A 22,411-nucleotide genomic window follows, 5' to 3' on the forward strand; every position below is an offset into this window, starting at 1 on the left:
GACATCAAAATTGGGAATTAAAAATGACATAATCTTTGTGGAATGATTCCAGGCTTTCTGCCACAATAACTTGAGGGTATGTAATACAAACAAAACAGACGATAACCAACTACTCGAGGCAGACACTTAGCTCTAGTAGGTGGTTATGGGATTGGAATCTTTTGAAACTGAACACTGCATTTCATGTACTTTGCCAAATTTTAAACAACAATTTTCTTAACATAATCCGTCTAAAAATTAAAAAAATGTATCCATTTATTTCGAAGATTTTAGGTTATGCAAGTTTACCCATCGTACCCTCTGGCAGAAAACCTGGATCGTGGCTGATATCAGTCAAAATTAACAACATACATTTGTAAATGAATATATAAGTAAGTGATAAAAACCCTACATTACAGTAAATTGACAGATTAGGCATGAACTAAGGTTAAAGGAGGAAACAGAGCACACAACACAAGCTTGCAGTTGATCAATATATCGTAAATGCTGTTACTGTACACTATATGCTCATTTCAATCACTGAATATTTATTTAATTACAAAAGAAAGCACTGCTCAGTAACACAGTACCAACATACACAATGTACATTATAATGCTGTCAAAAAATGTTAATATTTGCTTAATACTGAACTATAATGGGGTTGGCTCTAATGATTCATGAAGCTGGGTCCCAACTTACAAGGTTCAGTCAAACACATTCTTATAATAATAATGGCAAGAATACACATACATGTACCTCCATAAATACATGCATTGACATGTTAATCAGAAGTTAATATTCTGTACACTATAACGACTATAGTATAGGATCAATGCTGCCAACTGCATGCAATAAAGATTTTTAATATGAATTTCTGGTGAAGGCCTTAATGTAAATACATGTACCAATGTCGGTCTTCATCATAATACCTTTATTTTACCGTTATACATGTACACATAATCACATTATAATTTTATTTTTGTTGTATAATGTAAGACAATGATTCAAGGCACCCCAACCTTGACATTGCCAATGATCTGGGGGTAATAAAGGTTTATAATTAAAAAAAAAAAAAAAAAAAAAAAAAAGAAAGAAAGGGGAGTGATCATTTGCACATACTCATTTAGAAAGTTTTAGGAAACTGAAATTTTATTCGCCCTACAATATTTTTAACAAACTTTATTTGTAATTTCAAGTAGTTTGCTTGCCTAGATTCATTTCAGAGTGATCTTCAGATTGTCTTGAGTTTGTTTGAGAAAAACTGAATGCTCGAGTTCAGATGGACCAACTGATCAATCATCAACTAAGCATTGATAACAATCTAAATGTATACAGTGCTTTGAGGAACTTAAAATTAGTTGGTTTTTTGTGTATTAAATGTTATGTATAATCATAATAAAACTATTATTTAGGGAATAATATCACTGTGTTTTGTTGTTAACTATAAGGATTTATCACAAAATTTGGATGAGACGAAGTCGAGTCCCTAAATCCAAATTTTTTGTGATAAATCCTTATAGTTAACAACGAAACAGTGATATTATCCCTATTCTAATACCACACCTATTAGGAGTATCCGTAAGCAATTTTATTTTTTATTAAAGAAATCCCACAAATATTAAAAACCTAATTATCTATTCTCCATACGATATTCAATGAAAACACTTGTAGTAAGTAAAAGTATGACGTAATTGTTTTTGTTTTTTTTTTCGTTCTCTTTACATGATGTCATAGACTTAGGAGCGAACCAAAGGCAAATTTACTGGTATCGTAGTGTGTTTTGAACATGATTTATTATAATACAGGATACACTAAAAGAAATATTTTTGTTGGCTGTTAATTTCTGTTGCAAGACATATGGATATAATTGGATTTAAATTTTTTGAGTGGTGTTTCAACCCCATACTGAATTATTTCGAGGAATTCGCCTGGTTTAATTTTGTACAAAATCCACGTTGATAGGGTAGATCTATATATTTATAACTGTTGCTAACATATTTTTTACTTAAAGTTTTTATAAATACATAAAATAATATGCATTTACTAAAGTGTAAGTATTATTTTCAAAAGTTTTTCAAAATTGTGCAATATTTTAAAGCAGTTAATGTTGTTTAAAATTGTGTTTATAAAATCAAGTCATTTCCAACTTGTCTTCTTTATCAGTTTTATTGTCCCCAAAAGTAGGCCTATGTTCAAACAAAAATAAGGTACTTGAGATTGTGATATAATTATTTCTGATGAACCTGCTTGCACCCTTTTGAGAACACAAACTAGACGAGCAGACCACAAGACCATAGCTGCCAACATTTAAAAACGGGAAAGAGTAATCATTTTCGCGTGAATTGTGACCCGTCGTATAAACCCTTTTGCTGTGTAAAATATCCAGATATTTGTTTATGAATTGTTTTATCGCTGGCCTCAACGATGTCCTGGTGTTTCTTCGTTTTGATGTGCCTTTGGCAATCGTTTTTCCTGCCATGGGCAACAGACAAATCAAGATGACATAAAGTGCAAAATGCACTAGTATTACTAACAGAACTGGCCTTCAAAACAGGCCACTCATTGCTGTAGTCCTGTTTATACTTCTGTACTACTTTTGGCTTTTTTCTGAGCTTTGCACAGTTCATATGGCTCTGATCGTTCGCATTTTTTCGACATCTTTACAAAATGACGTCGTTTCACAAGCTACATCTATCCCGAAGTGCGTTGCGCGCAAAAAAACTTCTGTGTGCATTTGCGGCTAGTTGGGTGAGTCCAATTTATGTGATTCGTAGGGGTGGTAGGTTATTACAAAAAAATAACCCAAAACCCCCCAGGAAAACGCGGATTTGCCGTAATCTTTCAGATTACGGGCGTAATGGCGTAATAAGAGATGGAAAATCGTAATGATTCCGCATAAATCGTAATGGTTGGCAGCCCTGCAAGACACATGCTGGTGACTGCTGCGATCAGTCAGTGGCCGGACCTTGCTTGGGGTGGGTGGGTGCAAGTTCATTGCTGCTAACGAAATATTAAAAGTTACAATGGCATGAAATAATAACAAAATAGTAACAATAACATAATTTTTATCTGAAGTTAGTAATTGTTTTGAAAATGATTTATATCGACGTTTAAATATAATGGAAACACCACACATGAGACTAAGTGACAGCATATCGGACGAGTTCTCAGAATTTTGTCATCGTGATAAATCCTGGTTGCCCATGACAGCCTACATCCATTGTTCGATTTATCACGAAAATTAACCAATGGAAAAAAGGCTTACATTGTATATGAAAGTTGTATTAGAATTAATTAATAAAGATCTAAAGATGAAAAAAGATAAACTTGGGTTTATTTTAGTTTACCACCCTTTGTTAGATCAATTTTGGGTGGGTTTTTTTTTTCAGTTTATCACCTTTTGGTAAATAAAATAATTTAAAAGTTTATATATACAGAATTTAACAATGTTTCATTTATTTATGAGTAACACTGATAAAATTGTATGTGTATATGCTAAGCATGTATTATAATTTAATTTAAGCATGTTTGCTGCCTGCAGTTGAATAAAAAAAAAAAAAAACTTTTAAAAACCAGGGACACAGAAATGAAAAAAAATTCACTAGCCAGCCAGACCGGAACCAATTAAAATTTACTAGCCCGCAAGCATTTCTACTACTCAACCAGACCTTGACTGACAAATCAATAAATTTTGAAATACAGTATTCTGATAGACAAAGTTTTTAACAATTCTTTCATATATAGATTTACAAAAAGTAACCTCTTGCAAGTATTTTACACAACAATCTATTCAAAACACACCGGCCACATAAAAGCAATTTCAGTCAGTAAAAGACTAGATTGACTGTCGGACTGGTAGTTGCATTTTTAAATTCGTCTGTCAAAATTTTTACTCGCTTTTGACGAGTGGACGGGTACTTTCTGCACCCCTAAAAACACCTCAGCACATTACATAATACGGCTATTTGATGTCTATAACACAGTTAATTCAACACTTGGTTAAGAGACAGAAAGAGAAAAAACCTGCTGCCATCTCATACATGTACCTGTACAGGTATAGGTTATGATTATCAAATAAGTAGCAAGGGGACTTTTGTAAGCACTTTCCCATGGGCAGCATATCCAGTTTAATACACGTACCTGGCGTTTGATATATACCAGTGGTGTACATATAGTGGTTTAGTCATCAAGACTTATCGAACCACCTCAGTGGATCCATTCAATTGATTGGGTTTTTTCTCATGCACCACAACTGGTCAAAGGCTATGGTATGTACTTTCCTGTCTGTGGGAAAGTGCATATAAAAGATCCCTTGTTGCTAATGGGAAAAAGGTAGTGGGATTCCTCTGTTTACTATGTCAGACTTATCAAATGTTTGACATCCAATAGCTGATGATTAATTAATCAATGTGCTCTAGTGGTGTCATTAAACAATTTTTTTATTTTATCAGACTTTAATAAGGTACGGGATTCAAATTCCGGAAGTGGCTCCCACATACAGCCATTAGTTTTAGTGTATAAATGAAGAGGTGTAAAACCGCTGCACTGACTTCTCTCTCTCACTAACTGCAATTATAATCATTAACCTCTCTGTCCTGGACAGACAGCCCCTGGCTTTCTGTCAATAAATAATTTGATGGTACCTAATAGAAACAAAACAGATCGTAAGTGCTCCTACTAGGTGATTATGAGTTTAAACTGTTTTGAAATTGGACACAGCATTCCATGTGGTTTGACAAATTGTAAACAGCAGGACACTTACTATTAAAATTAAAAAAAAAATATATCCATTAATATCCACGACTTTAGGGTACATACGTAATTTTACCCAGAAACCCTGATGGATGTAGTGTGCACCCAGAAAAGCATGCTTGAACCACGATGAGAACAAAAGTCAAGTTGAAATAAAAGAAATAAATCATCACCGGCCTACAATGTACTTACTGTAAATTTATCAGCAGCAGTATAGTCTTCATCTAAAAATATTCTTGCCCTATCATATTTCTTCAGAGTTTCACAGGCTAGGAGGTTTCTACAAAAAAGAAAACACAAACAGATATTTGTCAGGAATTTATCTTCAACTGTTTTGTCTTCAACTGGAAGCTACATGTATGTTGATAACACAGAAATTTGCTCCACATGGATTCCTGCCAATAGTTACAATTAGTGCTATTCTGAACACAGTTTATTAGGTATAATGCGACCAACCATTTCAGTAATGTGTTAGTAGGTCAGAATTGTTTTGTGTTTTAATTTATAAATATTTAGAAAGAAAAAACAAAATTATATAAGAATTGTTTGTAATTTTTGTGTGAACAGAGTACAATAATGAAGTGATATTATACTAAATTGGTAAAGTTCTGTTGCGTACATTGATAAATTCACACTAAAAAAATAATGACAAGCAATTCTTACAATTACAAACTTAACACAACTTAATTAAATCAGTTTCTAGCATGACCTGTTTTATGCACCATACATCGGTAATGACATTTCTGAGGTTTATCGATGATTAACATTCAGTTTTTTAGTTTGCGTAGAAACAGTAGAAAGTTTGTAATTATAAAAGAAAAGAAAAAAAAAAAAACCCCAAAAAACACCAAATGCCCGAGTTAGTTGCTGTTGTTAAGAAGTTTCCGTCTAACATAGCCTTTTTCAACACTAAAATTACATATGAAATATATTTTCATGTTTAAAATATCAGTATCTGTATACCCAATGTGTTTCTGGTAGTCTTTATATTTGTTGTAGTTCAAGCATTAGGAAGGAAGGTGCGGTGCGGTATACTTTAGCATGCTCATATACCACGAAGGTTTCGAGCATGTCCGCCCCAGGGTTCGGTCTCTGGGAAGCCAGGGGCCCAATCCAGGGCAGATGGAAGGAAGGAAATGTTTTATTTAACGACGCACTCAACACATTTTATTTACGATTATATGGCGTCAGGCATGGTTAAGGACCACACAGATATTGAGAGAGGAAACCCGCCATCGCCACTTCATGGGCTACTCTTTTTCGATTAGCAGCAAGGGATCTTTTATATGCACCATCCCACAGACAGGGTAGTACATACCACGGCCTTTGATATACCAGTCGTGGTGCACTGGCTGAAATAACATTAGGAAGACCAGAAAAGCATAAAAACACAGACACAGGTATTTTAAAAGAGAACATGCATCTAACATGCAAGTTTAGCTGGAATAAATCTCTTTTGATAGGAAACATGTTACAATGGGGGTTGGGACGTAGCCCAGTGGTAAAACGCTTGCTTGATGAGTGGTCGGTTTGGCATCGATCCCCATTGGTGGGCTTATTGGGCTATTTCTCTTTCCAGCCAGTGCATCTGACTGGTATATCAAAAGCTGTGGTGTGTGCTGTCCTGTCTGTGGGATGGTGCATATAAAAGATCCCTTACTAATTAATGGAAAACTGTAGCAGCTTTCCTCTCTAAAACTATATATGTCCAAATTACCAAATGTTTGACATCCAATAGGCCGGCGATTAATAAATCAATGTGCTCTAATGGTGTCGTTAAACAAAAAACCCTTTTTCTTGTTAAAATGGTAGCAAACTCAGGACAGTCCCTTTAAATCTATTTGGTAATATACATAGTAACATGATTTCTAAACCTGGTGCATTAACTGTGTAACACACACCATGACATCAAACAAAAATGTCAAATCTGTATTTATAACAGTGTGAACATGGATTCGTTAAGCACTGTTTAGTCGGATGATCCAAACACAAAATTACAACATCGACATCAATCCCGGGCTATTTTAAGTCACCTCAAAACTATTCCGAACAATGATGGCAGATTAGAAGACATTATGCACATGTTAAGAAATATTGATTAAGTAATGAAGGCACCCAGAGCAATCTTACTCGACAGTCACAGGCTTTGCCTCCTCACCATTTAACAGCTTTTGCTGCTGCCATACAAAATACAACTACAGCTGTAGCAAACAGATCCTATCACTATCAATGGACTTTTTATTCTTCTTCATTGCCAACAGACATCATTAAGTTAATGATGCCTGCTGACAGGGGAGAACAAATTTAACTGCTGTGATGCATCTTTCAAGATACACATATTGCCAATAAAATAGTGATATTCAGTGGAAAATAATGTTTATTCCTAATCCAATATTACACATATAGAGGCTATTTCATGGGTTTTCATGTGAAGCAATGAGTGAAAATATGTTTTTCACACATCACGAGTTGACCTAAAAATCGTATTCGAAAAAACACCATGAAATGGTCTATTTATTATATAATCTTTGTTATAAATCACATGCCTTCTATAACCTTGAACTTACTTTTTAGATAGATCTATACATCTAACGTACAACACCTCACAGATTGTTTTCCCCATTTAGACACCGAGAGCAGTTGCTCTCCTATGTAATTTCACCCTTGATTTTCAAACCACAAGCACTGAATTACATGTACATTAACTTGTGCTAATTTGTAAGAGTTATCTTCAGATTATATGTTGAAGAATTTCTCAAATTCTACTGCAGAATATATACAATCTTAGCGCAGAATGTTTTGAAAAATTGCTGCAGAATCCAGGGGGTTGGGGTGGGGGTGGGGAGGAAGAGTATGTGGCAGTGCAGGCAATAGTATACAGTGATTGAATTTGGGAAATGTTTTTAGGGGATTCTTCTGGAATTGTAAAATGATGCACAGATACATGTAATATATATACACAGAACTTCACATACGTTGTTTTTGCTTCCTATTTATTGCACAAGTTTATTTTTCTCAAGAATATATACCACGAGTGTAGCGGTTGAGTGGTATGTTCTTGTACAAAATAAATTAGTGCAATAAGTAGGAAGCGAAAACAGTGTATGTGAAGTTCTGTATTTATTACATACCTTCTGTAACTTTTTACAAAAACGGTTTGATGTCATAACTATACTTTCTTAAATCTATGATCTATCCTCCTTTCATGGATTTACTTAACGTTAAGAATCATACTCTGCAGCAATCTTGTGTAATGTTTCAAATACAATGTAACGTAATTTGTAAATCAGACATGACTTCAGTAGCAAAAAGGCACCAACACCAATAAAAATAAAAAGGGAATTCCCCATTTACAAAGTTCCGGTCCAGATCACACGTTTGATACAACACAGGGCACAATATTTTATGAGAACTGTTGTTCAGTTTGCGTGTCAGTTACGCAACTTTAAAATCACGAGAACCGCCAATCCGTTACTTGGTGAACAATTACATTCTAAAATTAAATATACCATATATATCAGTAATGAAAGAGAAAATCAGTTTGTTTTTAAATACATTTGAACCAGTTTTAGGATTAGGTAGGCCTGACTCATCGGTTACGAAAACTATATTCACAACATCGAACAATCGGTTAACTAAGTAAAACTCATGTGAACTGACTTCTGGTTACCTAAATGTTTTAAATATTGTCTCCTGCAACATAAATTGATCACATGGTTTAAAGATGTCTTTATCACTATAGAATAGTATGTAATAAAGATTATTATGACATTCTATCTCACAATCCAACGCTTCTGACCCAAAATCTAGGATTTGTGGAACAACAGAATCATGCTAAATTCACAACCTGTTATATATTCAAATTTATTACCTATGAGGTACAGCATAACGAGGGTCATATTTATCGTACGATTTCCCTTGTATGTCATAACTAAATTGTATGTCCTCCTGACATTGTCGTTTAACGATTGGCTGTTGTAAGAGTACATTTCTTTCTGACTGGCTGACACGACATTCCACAGATACTACTTTCTTCATTAATACATTTTTATTTCGAGTGTAAGCTGATCACATGCCGTACTGACAAATACGTGTTTTTAATTAATTATTTATGATAACTTGTATTATATTACGATGTAGTTGTGACACATCAAACACTTAATTATCAATGTAACGTTCACAACTGTTAGAAATCTATACTAAGGTCGACAAGTCACTTTTCGCACCCTTGTTTTGGCTTCGTACATAATAAATGTAGCATATCTTACCGTAATTTCACTTGAAAGCCATATTTAGTAAAAGGTACAATGTTTTAATCACAAGATTTTCTTCAAACACATTCAGGTGCGTTAATAATGTTCAAAAAAAAAATAATTCAATAGCAATTTTGCACTGGAATTTTTCCAGCATTCTTAAAACGGAAACGTCATGTACCCAATTTATAGTTATCATAAGGAAATGCAAAGTGACGTCATTGGAATACTGACGTCATTCAAATTCAAAAATAATGATTTCAATTACAGTGTATTTGTTTGCTTTTTAGTATACACATGCTTTACAATTTACAGCTGTTGATACATGTGTACTCTTTACTTATGGGCGTATAAATATCACATAACTTTAGAACAGGTTTTGATTTGGTTTTCAAGACATCAATGAACAAACATTACTCCGCCGTTAAGGAAACGTTAGTTTATAAACAATGACTGGAATGTTCATTTAGCAAGACAGTTCTACGGTAATAAACAGAATATTACATTCGTGTCCATGACAGACGATGTTTACGACACTCGTGCCTAAATTATCGCATTTCCCTCGCTTTCGCTCGGGAAATATTATAATTTAGGCACTCATGTCGTAAACATCGTCTGTCATGGACACTCATATAATATTCTCTATGTATACAGTCACAGAAATTTGCTACCTACATGTGTGTATATACTGCCTACTAATATGAACACACTGAGGCCCAATTCTAAAATTGCAAGTCACATTATTGGATATGTTTATACATACAGAGTACATGCATGTACACACTGTAATGTATACATGGTATATGTATTCACTCATGTACTTCAAAGGCTCACACTGGATAGTTTTTAGTTTTAGCCATTTTTTAAATATGTAGACTATAATATTTCCTTAAAAAATATTCAAAAGAGGCTAATTTAAAGGGACATACCCTAGTTTTTAAACACTAAGGCATATTTTTTACTATTATAGCTGGTTTTGATAACTGGAATCATACTTTACTTAGATTTTATGGTTTAGATTATCATTTTCCGTACATTCGAAGTGTTTTTCATCCTGGTGTTTTTAATATCACAAAAAGCATTTCTCATATTTTTAAAAATGCACATGTGTCTGAGAAGTAACAGCTACATGTATGGAGTCCAGTTTTAGTCTATTTTTAGAGGGTATTTGACCATTTCAAAGTCACAGACTCATGTTTCACTCATCTGTAACTTTACCCAAATGTGTTACAGGTTTGTAGATTAATTAAACTTATTGTTAATTTCCACGGGTTGAAACTAGGGTCTGTCACTTTAAATAACTAAACTTTGTAGCCACGCTGTATGAAAAGCAGCAATTGGCTCAAAATTTGGCAATTAATGGACAAGGCTAGTCATGCATGTGTATCGTAAGAACAAAACATTTAATTTCTTATCTGCTCTGGGCAGATGAATTACTGATACGGAAATATCATGGCCAGGAATCATTGGCACTGTTCATTGGTATTCACACGTATTAGTCTGTCCAACACCGACCGCCACAGAGAACGCTAATGCAATCAGATGTGAAACTTTCTCTCCAACAATAAATGCATGCAGGATGAAGTACAGCGAGTTATTAGCATTCAAGATGAAAGAAGAATACTACTGTACTGGGCACATGCAGACTCATTTAATTCCAACCAAAGTGTCATCTATTTTAGTAGCACTATAAGCATGTTAATCAATTCCCAGATTGTTAAATTCATTTCCTGCGTAACGCCAACTAAATGAATAAAGACTGGAAGAAAGAAATATGAACATGTATTAAACAGGAATCAGGGTTCGAGATTAAAAATTTGGGGCAGTATCCCAGTTGGATACTAACATTTCAAAATCTGGTATCCCACCTGAGAATTTAGCATCCCACTTAAATGAAATTCATAAATAACATCGTAACAAACTTGGACGACACTGTTACTTAACTTCACCAGTAAATGACGACTTTCATTGTTTCAGTGCAAAATAAAAACGCAGGATTTAAAAAAAAAAAACAAAAAAAAAACATTACATGGTATCCCAGTGGGATACTGGGTTATTGAAGTTTGGTATCCAAAATTCAATTCTGGTATCCCCGGGATATCGGGATACCATTAATCTCGAACACTGGGAATACATACACAGAATTCATGCTCTTCTGGTAACAACCAAAAAAAAAAAGAAAAAAAAAAGGCATACCACGTAGTACAAACTACTACATGTATTTCTGGATATACAAATTACACCATTACCCAGGTAATACCATTGCCTGATTGAAAGCAACTTTCAGAATACTTTTTAATGCATGTACATATTCATGGGATCAAATATGAGGTGTATAAAATAATAATAATAATACAAAATTTTCAAAATTTAATATAAACATGAGTACAGTTTTCAAAATGTACTCACTGTGACTCATCAGAATTAAACTGCAAATCCCCTCATAATTTACAATTGTATTACAATGAATTGTCTTAAAAATGTTTTCTACTGCAATTTTTTATTTAATTTTTTTTTTTATATAACAATGTTGCAGAGGGGTGAAACATGTACATTGTATACAGGTACATGTATGTGTGTTGTTTAAAGAAAATCAGATGAGAAATGGAGTTGGTAGATGTGTTTATTTTTATTTTTAGCAACAGTGACATTGACCTTTGATGCATAGAGGTAAAATGTGCAAACTTGTTCAAGATATCATGATCCTATAAGAAGTTTTCTTAACATTGGATAAAAAAATTAAGTCAGAAGTTGTCACAATTTCTATTTTTACTTAGAGTATATCAATGATCTTGACACAGATGTGAAATGCAAACTCATTCAAGATATCATGATCCTATTCCCATGTTTCATGAACATATGATTATGATATGCAATGATGTCAGTAGAAGGGTAATATGATTCCTTTTTTTTTCTGGTACATCAAAGGCTAGTAGTATGTGTTATCCTGTCTTTGGGATGATGCATATAAAAGATCCCTTGCTACTAATGAAAACAATGTAGCAGGTTTCCTCTCTAAGACTATAGGTCAAAATTACCAAATGACACCCAATAGCCGATGATTAATAAATCAATGTGATCTAGTAGTGTCGTTAAACAAAACAAACTTTAAACGTTAATTCCAGTCAAGCTATAGTCCATTTAAAAAAACCTATTTCATGCAAAACCAAAGAGAGATCGAGGGAGAAAGGAAAGACTAAAATCAAATGAAACAGTAAATACAATAGATACCCTTGAACTCAAGGTACATGTACATGTACAACATACACATTTACCAAATACTAACTAGTGGGTTATTATTTTTTTAAATTGACAAAAAGAGCAAGGTATACATGTAAAAAAAACCTAATTTAAATCAAATGTCAATGAACTCGAAAGAAAGAAAGAAAAAAAGAAAGAAATGTTTTATTTAACGATGCACTCAACACATTTTATTTACGGTTATATGGCCTCTGACATATGGTTAAGGACCACACAGATTTTGAGAGGAAACCCACTGTCGCCACTACATGGGCTACTCTTTCCGATTAGCAGCAAGGGATCTTTTATTTGCACTTCCCACAGGCAGGATAGCACAAACCATGGCCTTTGTTGAACCAGTTATGGTTCACTGGTCGGTGTAAGTGGTTTACACCTACCCATTGAGCCTTGCGGAGCACTCACTCAGGGTTTGGAGTCGGTATCTGGATTAAAAATCCCATGCCTCGACTGGAATCCGAACCCAGCACCTACCAGCCTGTAGACCGATGGCCTAACCACGACACCGGTCCAAGAACTCGAGGTACAACATACATGCCATACATTTACAAAATACTAACAGGGTTTTTGCCAGAGGATAAAACGTGTATGGTACCATGCATACCAAAATAAATTTGCAGATTTTCTTAATAATTAAAGTTAAACCTTTTGACAAAACTAATTACTGTTATCATTACTGTATGATTTTCTTAACCCTAACCCATTTTCTTTCTGGGGGAGGCTCGTCATACCACCTGTTGACTGTGTATGTGGTTGCATTCAATTCCATAGCACCATACCCAAAAATTCTTTCTGGCAGAAACACTGACTAACTAGTGTTTTCTCTTTAAATTGACAAAAAGGACTAGGTATATGAAAAGGACTTTAAAAGGCAGAATAACTGACAATATATGGACATAGAATGTTTGAATATGAGCCTGTACTGAATTATTATCAGAATTTGCCTGCAAGTGGACTTTATATTCTCGGAAGCAAGGTGATCATGTAGAAACCAATTTACGTTTAAGAGCCATCATGTTGTAATCGATCTAACAGAGGAGTTGCCTGCAAATCATATTTTATTTATAACTTTCAGGCTTGCACTTAAGTTAAAACTTATTTGAAGACCTGAAAGTAGAACCTGGGACAGTGAAAGCGGGTCGTATTGGAAATCTATTAATCTTCACAAGCAAAACTAAAGTACACGTATATCTACTGTGTTAAGTTTCTCCCATTTTTATACATGATGGAAATATTCTCCATATATATATATATATATATATATATATATATATAGCTGTAGATTGAATGGAAAACTGCCAATTGTTCATCAGTCTGAATGATTCAACAAAAGAGTATAAGGGTGACAAGAAAATGGATTTTGTGAGGTTCGCAAACCAATTCCAATACATAGATACAATATATTTATTTATGGGAGGTGTTAATTGACCATAATGATCAGGTTACATCTTATTTGCCAACACCCATAAGACACTGATGAGGTGGGGAAAAGATTTTCATGCATCTTTTGACATCATCAACGATTGCATTTATCACACACAAAAGTTTAGCACCACTTGCTGACCAAATGACAGTGGTTTCCGGTTGATCGTTGCAAAACGGTCGTTGGAAGATTACCGAAGAGAAGTAATTACAATGTAAAATGTATAATAGTGTATGGCAGACCAAGCCTGGTGGACAATGAACGCAATCAAGACTTGGTGGACACCACTTCATAGAAGTTGTGCCAGGATCAAAACTGGGGTGTGTTGTGCGCACTATAAACAAGAAATGTGTGCACAGAAAACAAACTTCATACAAGGACCAGTCTTTGCCAGAAAAGGCGAGTGATCACACCCGCTCCCCTTCACACTCTTCCCTGGAAAGTTTTAGGAGAACTGCAAATTGATTGGATTTCATCTGAAACTTCATATGATTGCATGCTTGCCTGGCATCATTTAACGAGAGTGATCTTCAGCTCACCTTGAATTTGTTCATGAATGGCGAAGACAGAATTGATGTCCCAAAATACTACTTTGTGTTGTTCCATGTTTAGAGACATTCCATACTCAAAAAAATATTGTGTATAATTAAATGTCGACATTTTAAATACCATTCATATATTGTTTAACATGCGTTGAGATTTACACACATACTAGTTTGCAACTACATGTATATATTACGATTCCTTGGTCTAGGACTTAAGGATTTTGTGAGAAATGGCGCTGAACATAAAGACTTAACACAGGAGCTAACTGTAAATATTGATGCTGTCACTGCCACATGACATTCGTAGAAGTCAGAAATAGCTGGCTATAATTTCATTTAATTCCCTGCTATTTCCATGTTTTAATGACTAGTAATACATAGTGCCATTCAGGACATCGATCCATCAATGACAATTATGTGTGTCCAGTATTCGCGATGGTTCATGTGTGACAGCCACTGGTAGCAATTAAGTTGAATTACACAGGTTATGTTTATGTAGCACCTGTTGACAACATTATCACAACAATGTCTTTTTAATTTTTATTTTTCTAATGCTGGGACAGATGCTATCGGCATAATGAAAATTTTGTGACAATATATACCTGTCATTACATGCTGACTAAATTTAATTAGTATACCACAAACAGTTACAACAGTTATTAACAGGACAGTAACGTTTATAAATGAATGAAGGAAATGTTTTATTTAACGACACACTCAACACATTTTATTTACAGATATATGGCATCAGACATGTGGTTAAGGACCACACAGGTATTGAGAGATGAAACCCGCTGTCGCCACTTCATGGGCTACTCTTTTTGATCAGCAGCAAGGGATCTTTTATATGCACCATCCTACAGACAGGACAGTACATACCATGGCCTTTGTTACATCAGTTGTGGAGCACTGGCTGGAATGAGAAATAGCCCAATGGGTCCACTGACAGAGATTGATTCTAGACTGACCGTGCATCAAGTGAATGCTTTACCACTGGGCTAAGTCCCACCTATGAATGAATGAATGTTTAACGACACCATTAGATCACATTTATTGATTTATTAAACATCACCTATTGGATTTCAAACATTTGCTCATTTTGACGTATAGGCTTACAGAGAGGAAAGCCATTATATATGTACAATTGCAAGGTTTCTGCCAGAGGGTAAAATGGGTATGGCACATACCCAAATGTTTTGACAATTTTTTTTTTTTTTAAGTTAACTTTTTGACAAAATTAATTACTCTTCAGTGTCTGCGCTTAACTTTTTTTTTGAGTTGCCATCCGGGCAAGTGGTGACAGCACTTTCACTTGCCCGGATCTATTTTCACTTGCCCGAATAATATTTTCTAAAAAAACTACAATATTGCAACAGATTATAAGAGAAAACATTTATTTGGAGTATTTTCCTGCACTCAACCAACCCACTCTTTAAATAAATAACAGACATGCCACTGTCAATACATTTGTGGTATTTCCAACAAACAAAGATGTTCGCGTTCACCAAACGTTGAGCACTGGTATAACCGACATAACCCCTTCCTCCCCCACCCCATCTCAATGAAATAATAATAATTAAAAAACACCCTAAAATATAATGTTCAGTGGATACGATCTATGACGTGTATACATAACCTGGCCTGAATCTTGTCGACATGAATTTGTGCCCAATTTTACATGCCACTTAACTTACCGTATACCTATTCTTATATTGGGCATATATATTTATATGTAAAAGCAGACATACACTTTTTCATGGTGCAAAGTAGGCTACATAGCTGTACTTTTATTTATTTATTAATTATTAATTTAAAGTTGCCAGGCGGGCAACCTTACTGTGGGTTTTCAGTCACCCGTCGTCGTTTTCAGTCACCGGGGGCAATTGGGCGACCGTTAAGTCCGAACCCTGCTCTTTTCAATACTGTATGGTTTTCTTAACCCTAAACCTAAACTTAACCCATTTTCTTTCTGGGGGAGGCCCACCCATACCCCTGTTGACTGTGGTTGCATTACATTCCATAGTACCATACCAAAAATTTCTTTCTGGCAGAACACTGATAAGGGATTTTTCATATGCACCATCCCAGACAGGATAGCACATACCATGGCCTTTGATATACAAGTCGTCGTGGATTGGCTAGAACGAGAAACAGTCCAATGGAGCTACCAACAGGGATCGATCCTAGACCAACCGCATACCAAGCGAGTGCTTTACCAGTGGCCTATGTCCAGCCCTTTCTAATTGTGACAGATGCTATCTGCATAATGAAAATTCTGTCACAACATACACAAGACATTACAGGTTGGCTACACAATAATTACCAATACTGTACCATACTGACACAATTCTATTGTCATTAACAGTACAGTAATGTTTCTGTAACATATGTCACATGGTGGGGTGGGGTGGGGTGGACTTCTTTGCAAATAACTCTAAGGGTATGTGGGTTAGGGAGGGAAGACTTCTTTGCAAATAACTAATGTCCAAACCACATTGTTAACAACTATAATAAATTACTCTCCTATCTTTAATTATCTTAAGATTTCCACAACATTTTTGTCCAGACAGAAATTGTGAAAAAAACACCTATTGCAATGACACAGATTCCACATACATGTATAAGATGGTAACCATGACATTCGTATGGAGTTCGGTCAAATCTTCCGTTGACAAAAAGCATGCAGGCTGTTATTTTAAAAATTTTATAGAATACTTTCCAAGAGAGGTGGAAGGATGTGACATAATCTAACAACGTCATGACATGTATTATGGTATAGGCAATCACCATGGTGTCATATTAATTATGTCACATACTTCGGAGGCTTATAGGTTGGACTATACCAATTCAAATCCCATAGGCGACCATGTTAACGTTTGTGTTTAAAAACACTATATGCAATATATCAACCAAACTATGACCCATAAATATCAGTACTACAACCCCTACCTCAAAGTATTAACTGCAGAAAATGGTACCTTTCATGGCTCATTTTCGGTATAACCAGATGTTTTTACAACACCCCTAGTTTCGCACAAAATTTTAGTACTTTTTTTTTACATGTACCCCATACATGTTCCAAGCACAAGGCTACTTGACACAGTGGTACTAGATTAATTAAAATTGTATAAATTTTTAGCCCAGATGAAACTAATTTTTTTTACAACCAACACACTCACATTTATAACCAATCACAGGACTTGTGGTGTTAACTTCTCTATCAAAAGTTCGGTTCCCCTCGAACTTCGACCCAGCCGGAAATTAATTGGTATAGTGCTACCTATACCCCTCTTGAAGAGTATTCCATAAAAAAACAAAATGGCAGACAGCGAAAAATTACATGCTTGCAGTTGTCCTAGGAGATCTCAGGAAAGTTGATATACAATTTAGGTGATATGGTTACATTCTAGTATTCTAGTATGTGGAATCTGTGTCAGTTAATTGTTTTTTTTAATGATTTGTGTCTGGACAAAATATGGGGGAAATCTAGCAGTAATTAAAGGTAGGAATGTAATTTATCATAGTTTTTAACAATGTGCATGGTTTGAACGTTTAAGGGTGTGTATGTTGGAGGGGAGGTGGGGGGGGGGGGGGGAGGGAGGAAGAGACATTGAAAATTATATTAAATGTTATTAATATGATATTACAGCTAATTTTACATTCTACAGACAACTGAAACATATATTGAAAAAAACCCCAAAAAAACCCACATGATAAAAAGTTATTCAAAACAAAAGAATATGACACAAACAGAATGGCTGACCGACTTTCCTTGGCTGAAACAAGAGTCTCAAGAAATGACTTGCAAATTTCCACAACTGGCCAGACCACACTTATCATTCATAGATACCAGTGCATAAAAATTATTATGTTTTGTTTTGTTTAACAACACCACTAGAGCACATTGATTTATTAATCATCGGTTATTATGGGATGTCAAACATTTGGTAATTTTGACATATAGTCTTAGAGAGGAAACCCCTATATTTTTCTATTAGTAGCACAGAATATTTTATATACAGTATCCCACACAGGATAGCACATACCAAGGTCTTTGATATACCAGTCATGGTGCTGGCCGGAAAGAGATTAAAAAAAACCCCTATAACACACTATAATGCAAAACGGTAAGGGATCATCCATAAATGTCAATGTTTCCAACCAAACTGAACAATATTTGGATTGGGTTTCATATGCCAGTTGGAATTAAACATCATAATAATTTATACTAATTAATACCTATTCCAGACTCATGTTTTAAGACAGCATAACCAATTATTCTTTATAAAATTACTAATTATTTTTTAATAGTATTCGGCAGAAGAGGTGAACATATTGAAGAAGGAAACACTTTGCATTTAGGCATCCATGCACACACACAAAAACATTGTATGATATTCTGGGTTTATTGCCAAAAGTAATATTTATACAGATCCATACATGACACTGTGCATCTCCTAGGCAAGCGCTGAGTTAGAAATATTTATGTAAAGACAGAACATGTTACTGTTTATGCCAAGAGCTAAGTGGAGCAAATGCAATAACAAACATTTAGGTCTATGCTTAACATAGTTTCAGCTACCAGTAATTTAGTACCAACCTCACAACAAGTCAATATACACATGTATGTATATGTCAACACAAAGAAATCAAAATTCAACAGGAATGGATCTATCAATACTGGGAAAATATTGAACAGCAATAGTTGCATGTTGAGTATATATCACAACAGTGTTTCTGCCAGAAAGAAATTTTTGGGTATGGCACTATGGAATTGAATGCAAACACAGTCAACGGGTATGGGGGACCTCCCCCAGAAACAAAATGGGTTAAATTTAGTGTTTGGGTTAAGAAAATCATACAAAGAGTAATTGATTTTGTCAAAAAGTTAACTTAAAAAAAAATGTGGGTATGGTGCCATACCCGTTTTACCCTCTGGCAGAAACCCTCGCCTAGAAAAGAAGGGGGTGAGGGGTAGAGGAGTATACTCAGGGCGTGAATTTGAATGTGAGGGGCCCGCTGTCACTGTGATATCCCTGGTAATGGAAATTGTAGGGTCCGAAGTACAGTGTCTGTTAAGGGGGTTTGGTGGACATGCTTCCCAAGTAAATTTTGAATTTCAGGGGTTTACATACGGTAAATGTTTCCTACTTTCTGAGAGCAAATTGGTAATTAATTTATTTTACCTTAGGGTTATTTTATTTTCTCCAGTATGTGGAAATGTTCTCTCTTCCCCCCCCCCCCCCCCCCCGTGGAATGGGGTGGGGAGAGAACATTTCCACATACTGGAGAAAATAAAATAACCCTAAGGTAAAATAAATTAATTACCAATTTGCCGAAAATTAACATCAAGACATTGTGCCTCTTTCCAAGCTGACAAATATGAGATCTGCCCCTGTTAGCCGACTAGTTTAAATAATAAGTATCAACATATTTTTAGGGTATAGATGCAGCCTTAGTCTTAACCCAGACCAGTGGTATATTGTGTTATAATATATATATATATATATATATATATATATATATATATATATATCACACTGTACACACTACTGCCACCTAGTCGACTAAGATTTTGATAAACTTAATCAGTTTCAGCAAACCCAATAATACATTATACCCAGTTTCAAATTTGACAGGATGTCCAAGAATGCCCATACAATGTACATGTTCATACAAAAAACATCAGAATCCATAATTCATTTGTTTTGCTGAAGATCTCTACTATAACAACATCCGACTAAAAGACCCTTCATTTGAACAGATAAATTGCTGTGGTAAGAATTGAAATAAAAGCTATGTCAGTGTTGTGAATGGTAATGTACAAATAACAATACTTTTACGTGTGATGATTTTTAGTAACAATCATCCCTTTACTTTTAGGGGTAGGATCTCTCCTGATGCACGGTCGGTCCAGGATCGATCCCCGTCAATGGGCCCATACCTCGTTCTGGCCAGTGCACCTTGACTGGTATATCAAAGCCAGTGACATGTGCTATCCTGTCACTTTCCTACCTCAAAGTCCATTCCTTGACATGGTGAGCTAGCTTTTATGGCTCAGTGACCCAGAGAGCTATACCAGCGTGAGCTTCAGCTCCTGGAAGGGTCACCCAAGCTGGACTGGTCAAAAGGTAGAAGCTAGACTAATATAGATCACTACCGAAGACGGATGAGCTGGGCCAAACTACTCGTACTTACAACAGGGCTTCTAGAGCCCGATGCCCGTAGCTAGTGTTTTTTACGGTTGGGCTACCGATTTATCAGTTTCGCCATGCCCGACGGCTAGTGGATTTATTAACAAAAAAATAATAATTAAAAAATAAAATAAAAAATAATAATAATAAATTGAAAAAAAAAAGTTTTAAAATAATAATAAATAAATAAAATCATTAAGGATTGAAACTAATTCTCACCCCATTGCCTGAGCCGAGTAGAAATCACTGGGAACTAGAAACATGATTTAAATGATGCTAGTATCCCCAGAAAAGGCGGTATGTTCCAATGTTATTTTAACTTCTTTGTGTGATTATTAACGTAATCTGTAATCCATGGTTGGAATAGAAAGGCATATGGTTTGCCTTCTCCAAATGTTGCATGACTGTCAGTCATATTTCCAACCAATAAAGTGGGAGGGGGCCAATGATTTCTCATGGGGATTATTGAATTTTAAACCCATGCTAAATTAATACCTCTTTTTTTTTGACAAATTAATTACTGGTCATAGAATAAATCTCCTTTTTAATATAGGGATGAAGGCAACTGGTTAAACAATTAAGATAAAGTAATTACACATGCATATCTGCCTTTAGTCTGAGTACTACACATGTACATATCCTGCCAAGGCGTAACTCTGGCAGTCATCAAATTCTCCACTTGCAGTGTTTCTTGCCAGAGGGTAAAACGGGTATGGTGCCATACTCAAAATTAATTATTTTTTTAAGTTAACTTTTTCACAAAATTAATTATTTTGATTATTACTGTACAATGTTCTTAACCCTAAATGTAACCCATTTTCCTTTTGGGGGAGATTCCCCATACCACCTGTTGACTGTGGTTGCATTCAATTCCATAGCACCATACCCAAAAATTTCTTTCTGGCAGAAACACCGACTTGCCAATTTTAAAAACAACTAGTGACCGTTATTTTTTATTGGCAAAATAACTTCAAGTAATGGGTCTGATATTTTGTTGGAAAATAAATAAGTTTAACAGATAATTAAAAAAAAAAAAAAAAAATGATTTGCTTACCAGAACTAGACCGTATGTAGGCCAATAGTCCCCCTATGGTGGTTCGTATAGTAGCTCAAACCGTACCCCCTCTTAATGGCATTTTGAGTTCTCCCTGAATTTTCATGAATTACAAGAATGGTCCTGATGGCCTCTAAAGCATGGTAAAACACTTAAATGTGGCAAATTCCCATGCCTGATTACTTCTAAAACAACTAGCACCATGTACTTGAGAATCTATGTTCATGCACCGAGATGGACTTACTTGACAATAATGGTCCTGGTTGCCCTTAAAGCGTGGTAAACTGCTTAAACACGACAAATTCACATGCCTGATTACTTCTAAAAAATACCCACTGGCACCATGTACTTGAGAATCTATATTCATGTACCCAGATGGACTTACTTGACAAACTGATTGACGTGCTGCATGGATGCCTCATAGTTTTTGCCTCCAACCTCCTGACAGTGCACAGCAACCAGGCCTGGCTGCAGGTGATCAATAGACTAGGGAAAAACAAAACCAACAACATCCATATAATGGTGAAACATGTACTTTGTAATCCAAATTGTAGCTTCAACATATTCCAGGGCTCGAACTTAAGAATTTGTCTCCCACGGCAATTTATTGATGGCACTTTTGTCCCCGACCTATTACACTTTATTTATTATCGGCGGCAATGCCGCCGGTGCTGTCATTAAGTTCGAGCTCTGTATTCTACATGCTGTAAGTAGCATATGGTGCATGTTGCTTAGCTTCACACAAGTTACATGTACATGCAGATCCAAAATATATCAATTTACTTGCAAATAAATTTATATTTTTGTTTTTTTGTTAAAACTTTATAGTAAAAGCGTCTCAGCTTTTTGTCAAGTACATACATGCATAAAAAGTATACACGTAAGTCATCACCATACAAACGGCTCCAATTATCTTTAACATATATATGTCATTTTAGTCATCAAAAAGGAT

General features: G+C 35.2%; 1 protein-coding gene across 2 annotated transcripts in view; it reads right to left on the reverse strand.

Annotated features, from left to right (window-relative positions):
* LOC121383442 (inositol polyphosphate-5-phosphatase A-like) overlaps positions 1 to 22,411 on the reverse strand; it is an 89,690-nt gene that overhangs the window by 58,693 nt on the left and 8,586 nt on the right. For both annotated transcript variants that reach the window (XM_041513479.1, XM_041513478.1), the window contains exons 3-4: positions 21,845 to 21,945; positions 4,925 to 5,012 (exon numbers count right to left, since the gene is read on the reverse strand). In XM_041513479.1, coding sequence (XP_041369413.1) covers positions 4,925 to 5,012; positions 21,845 to 21,945 — 189 coding nt within the window. The remainder of the gene's footprint in view (positions 1 to 4,924; positions 5,013 to 21,844; positions 21,946 to 22,411) is intronic.

The sequence above is a fragment of the Gigantopelta aegis genome, chromosome 10 (genome assembly GCF_016097555.1).
Source record: "Gigantopelta aegis isolate Gae_Host chromosome 10, Gae_host_genome, whole genome shotgun sequence".
In the NCBI taxonomy this organism is placed as follows: Eukaryota; Metazoa; Mollusca; class Gastropoda; order Neomphalida; family Peltospiridae; genus Gigantopelta; species Gigantopelta aegis.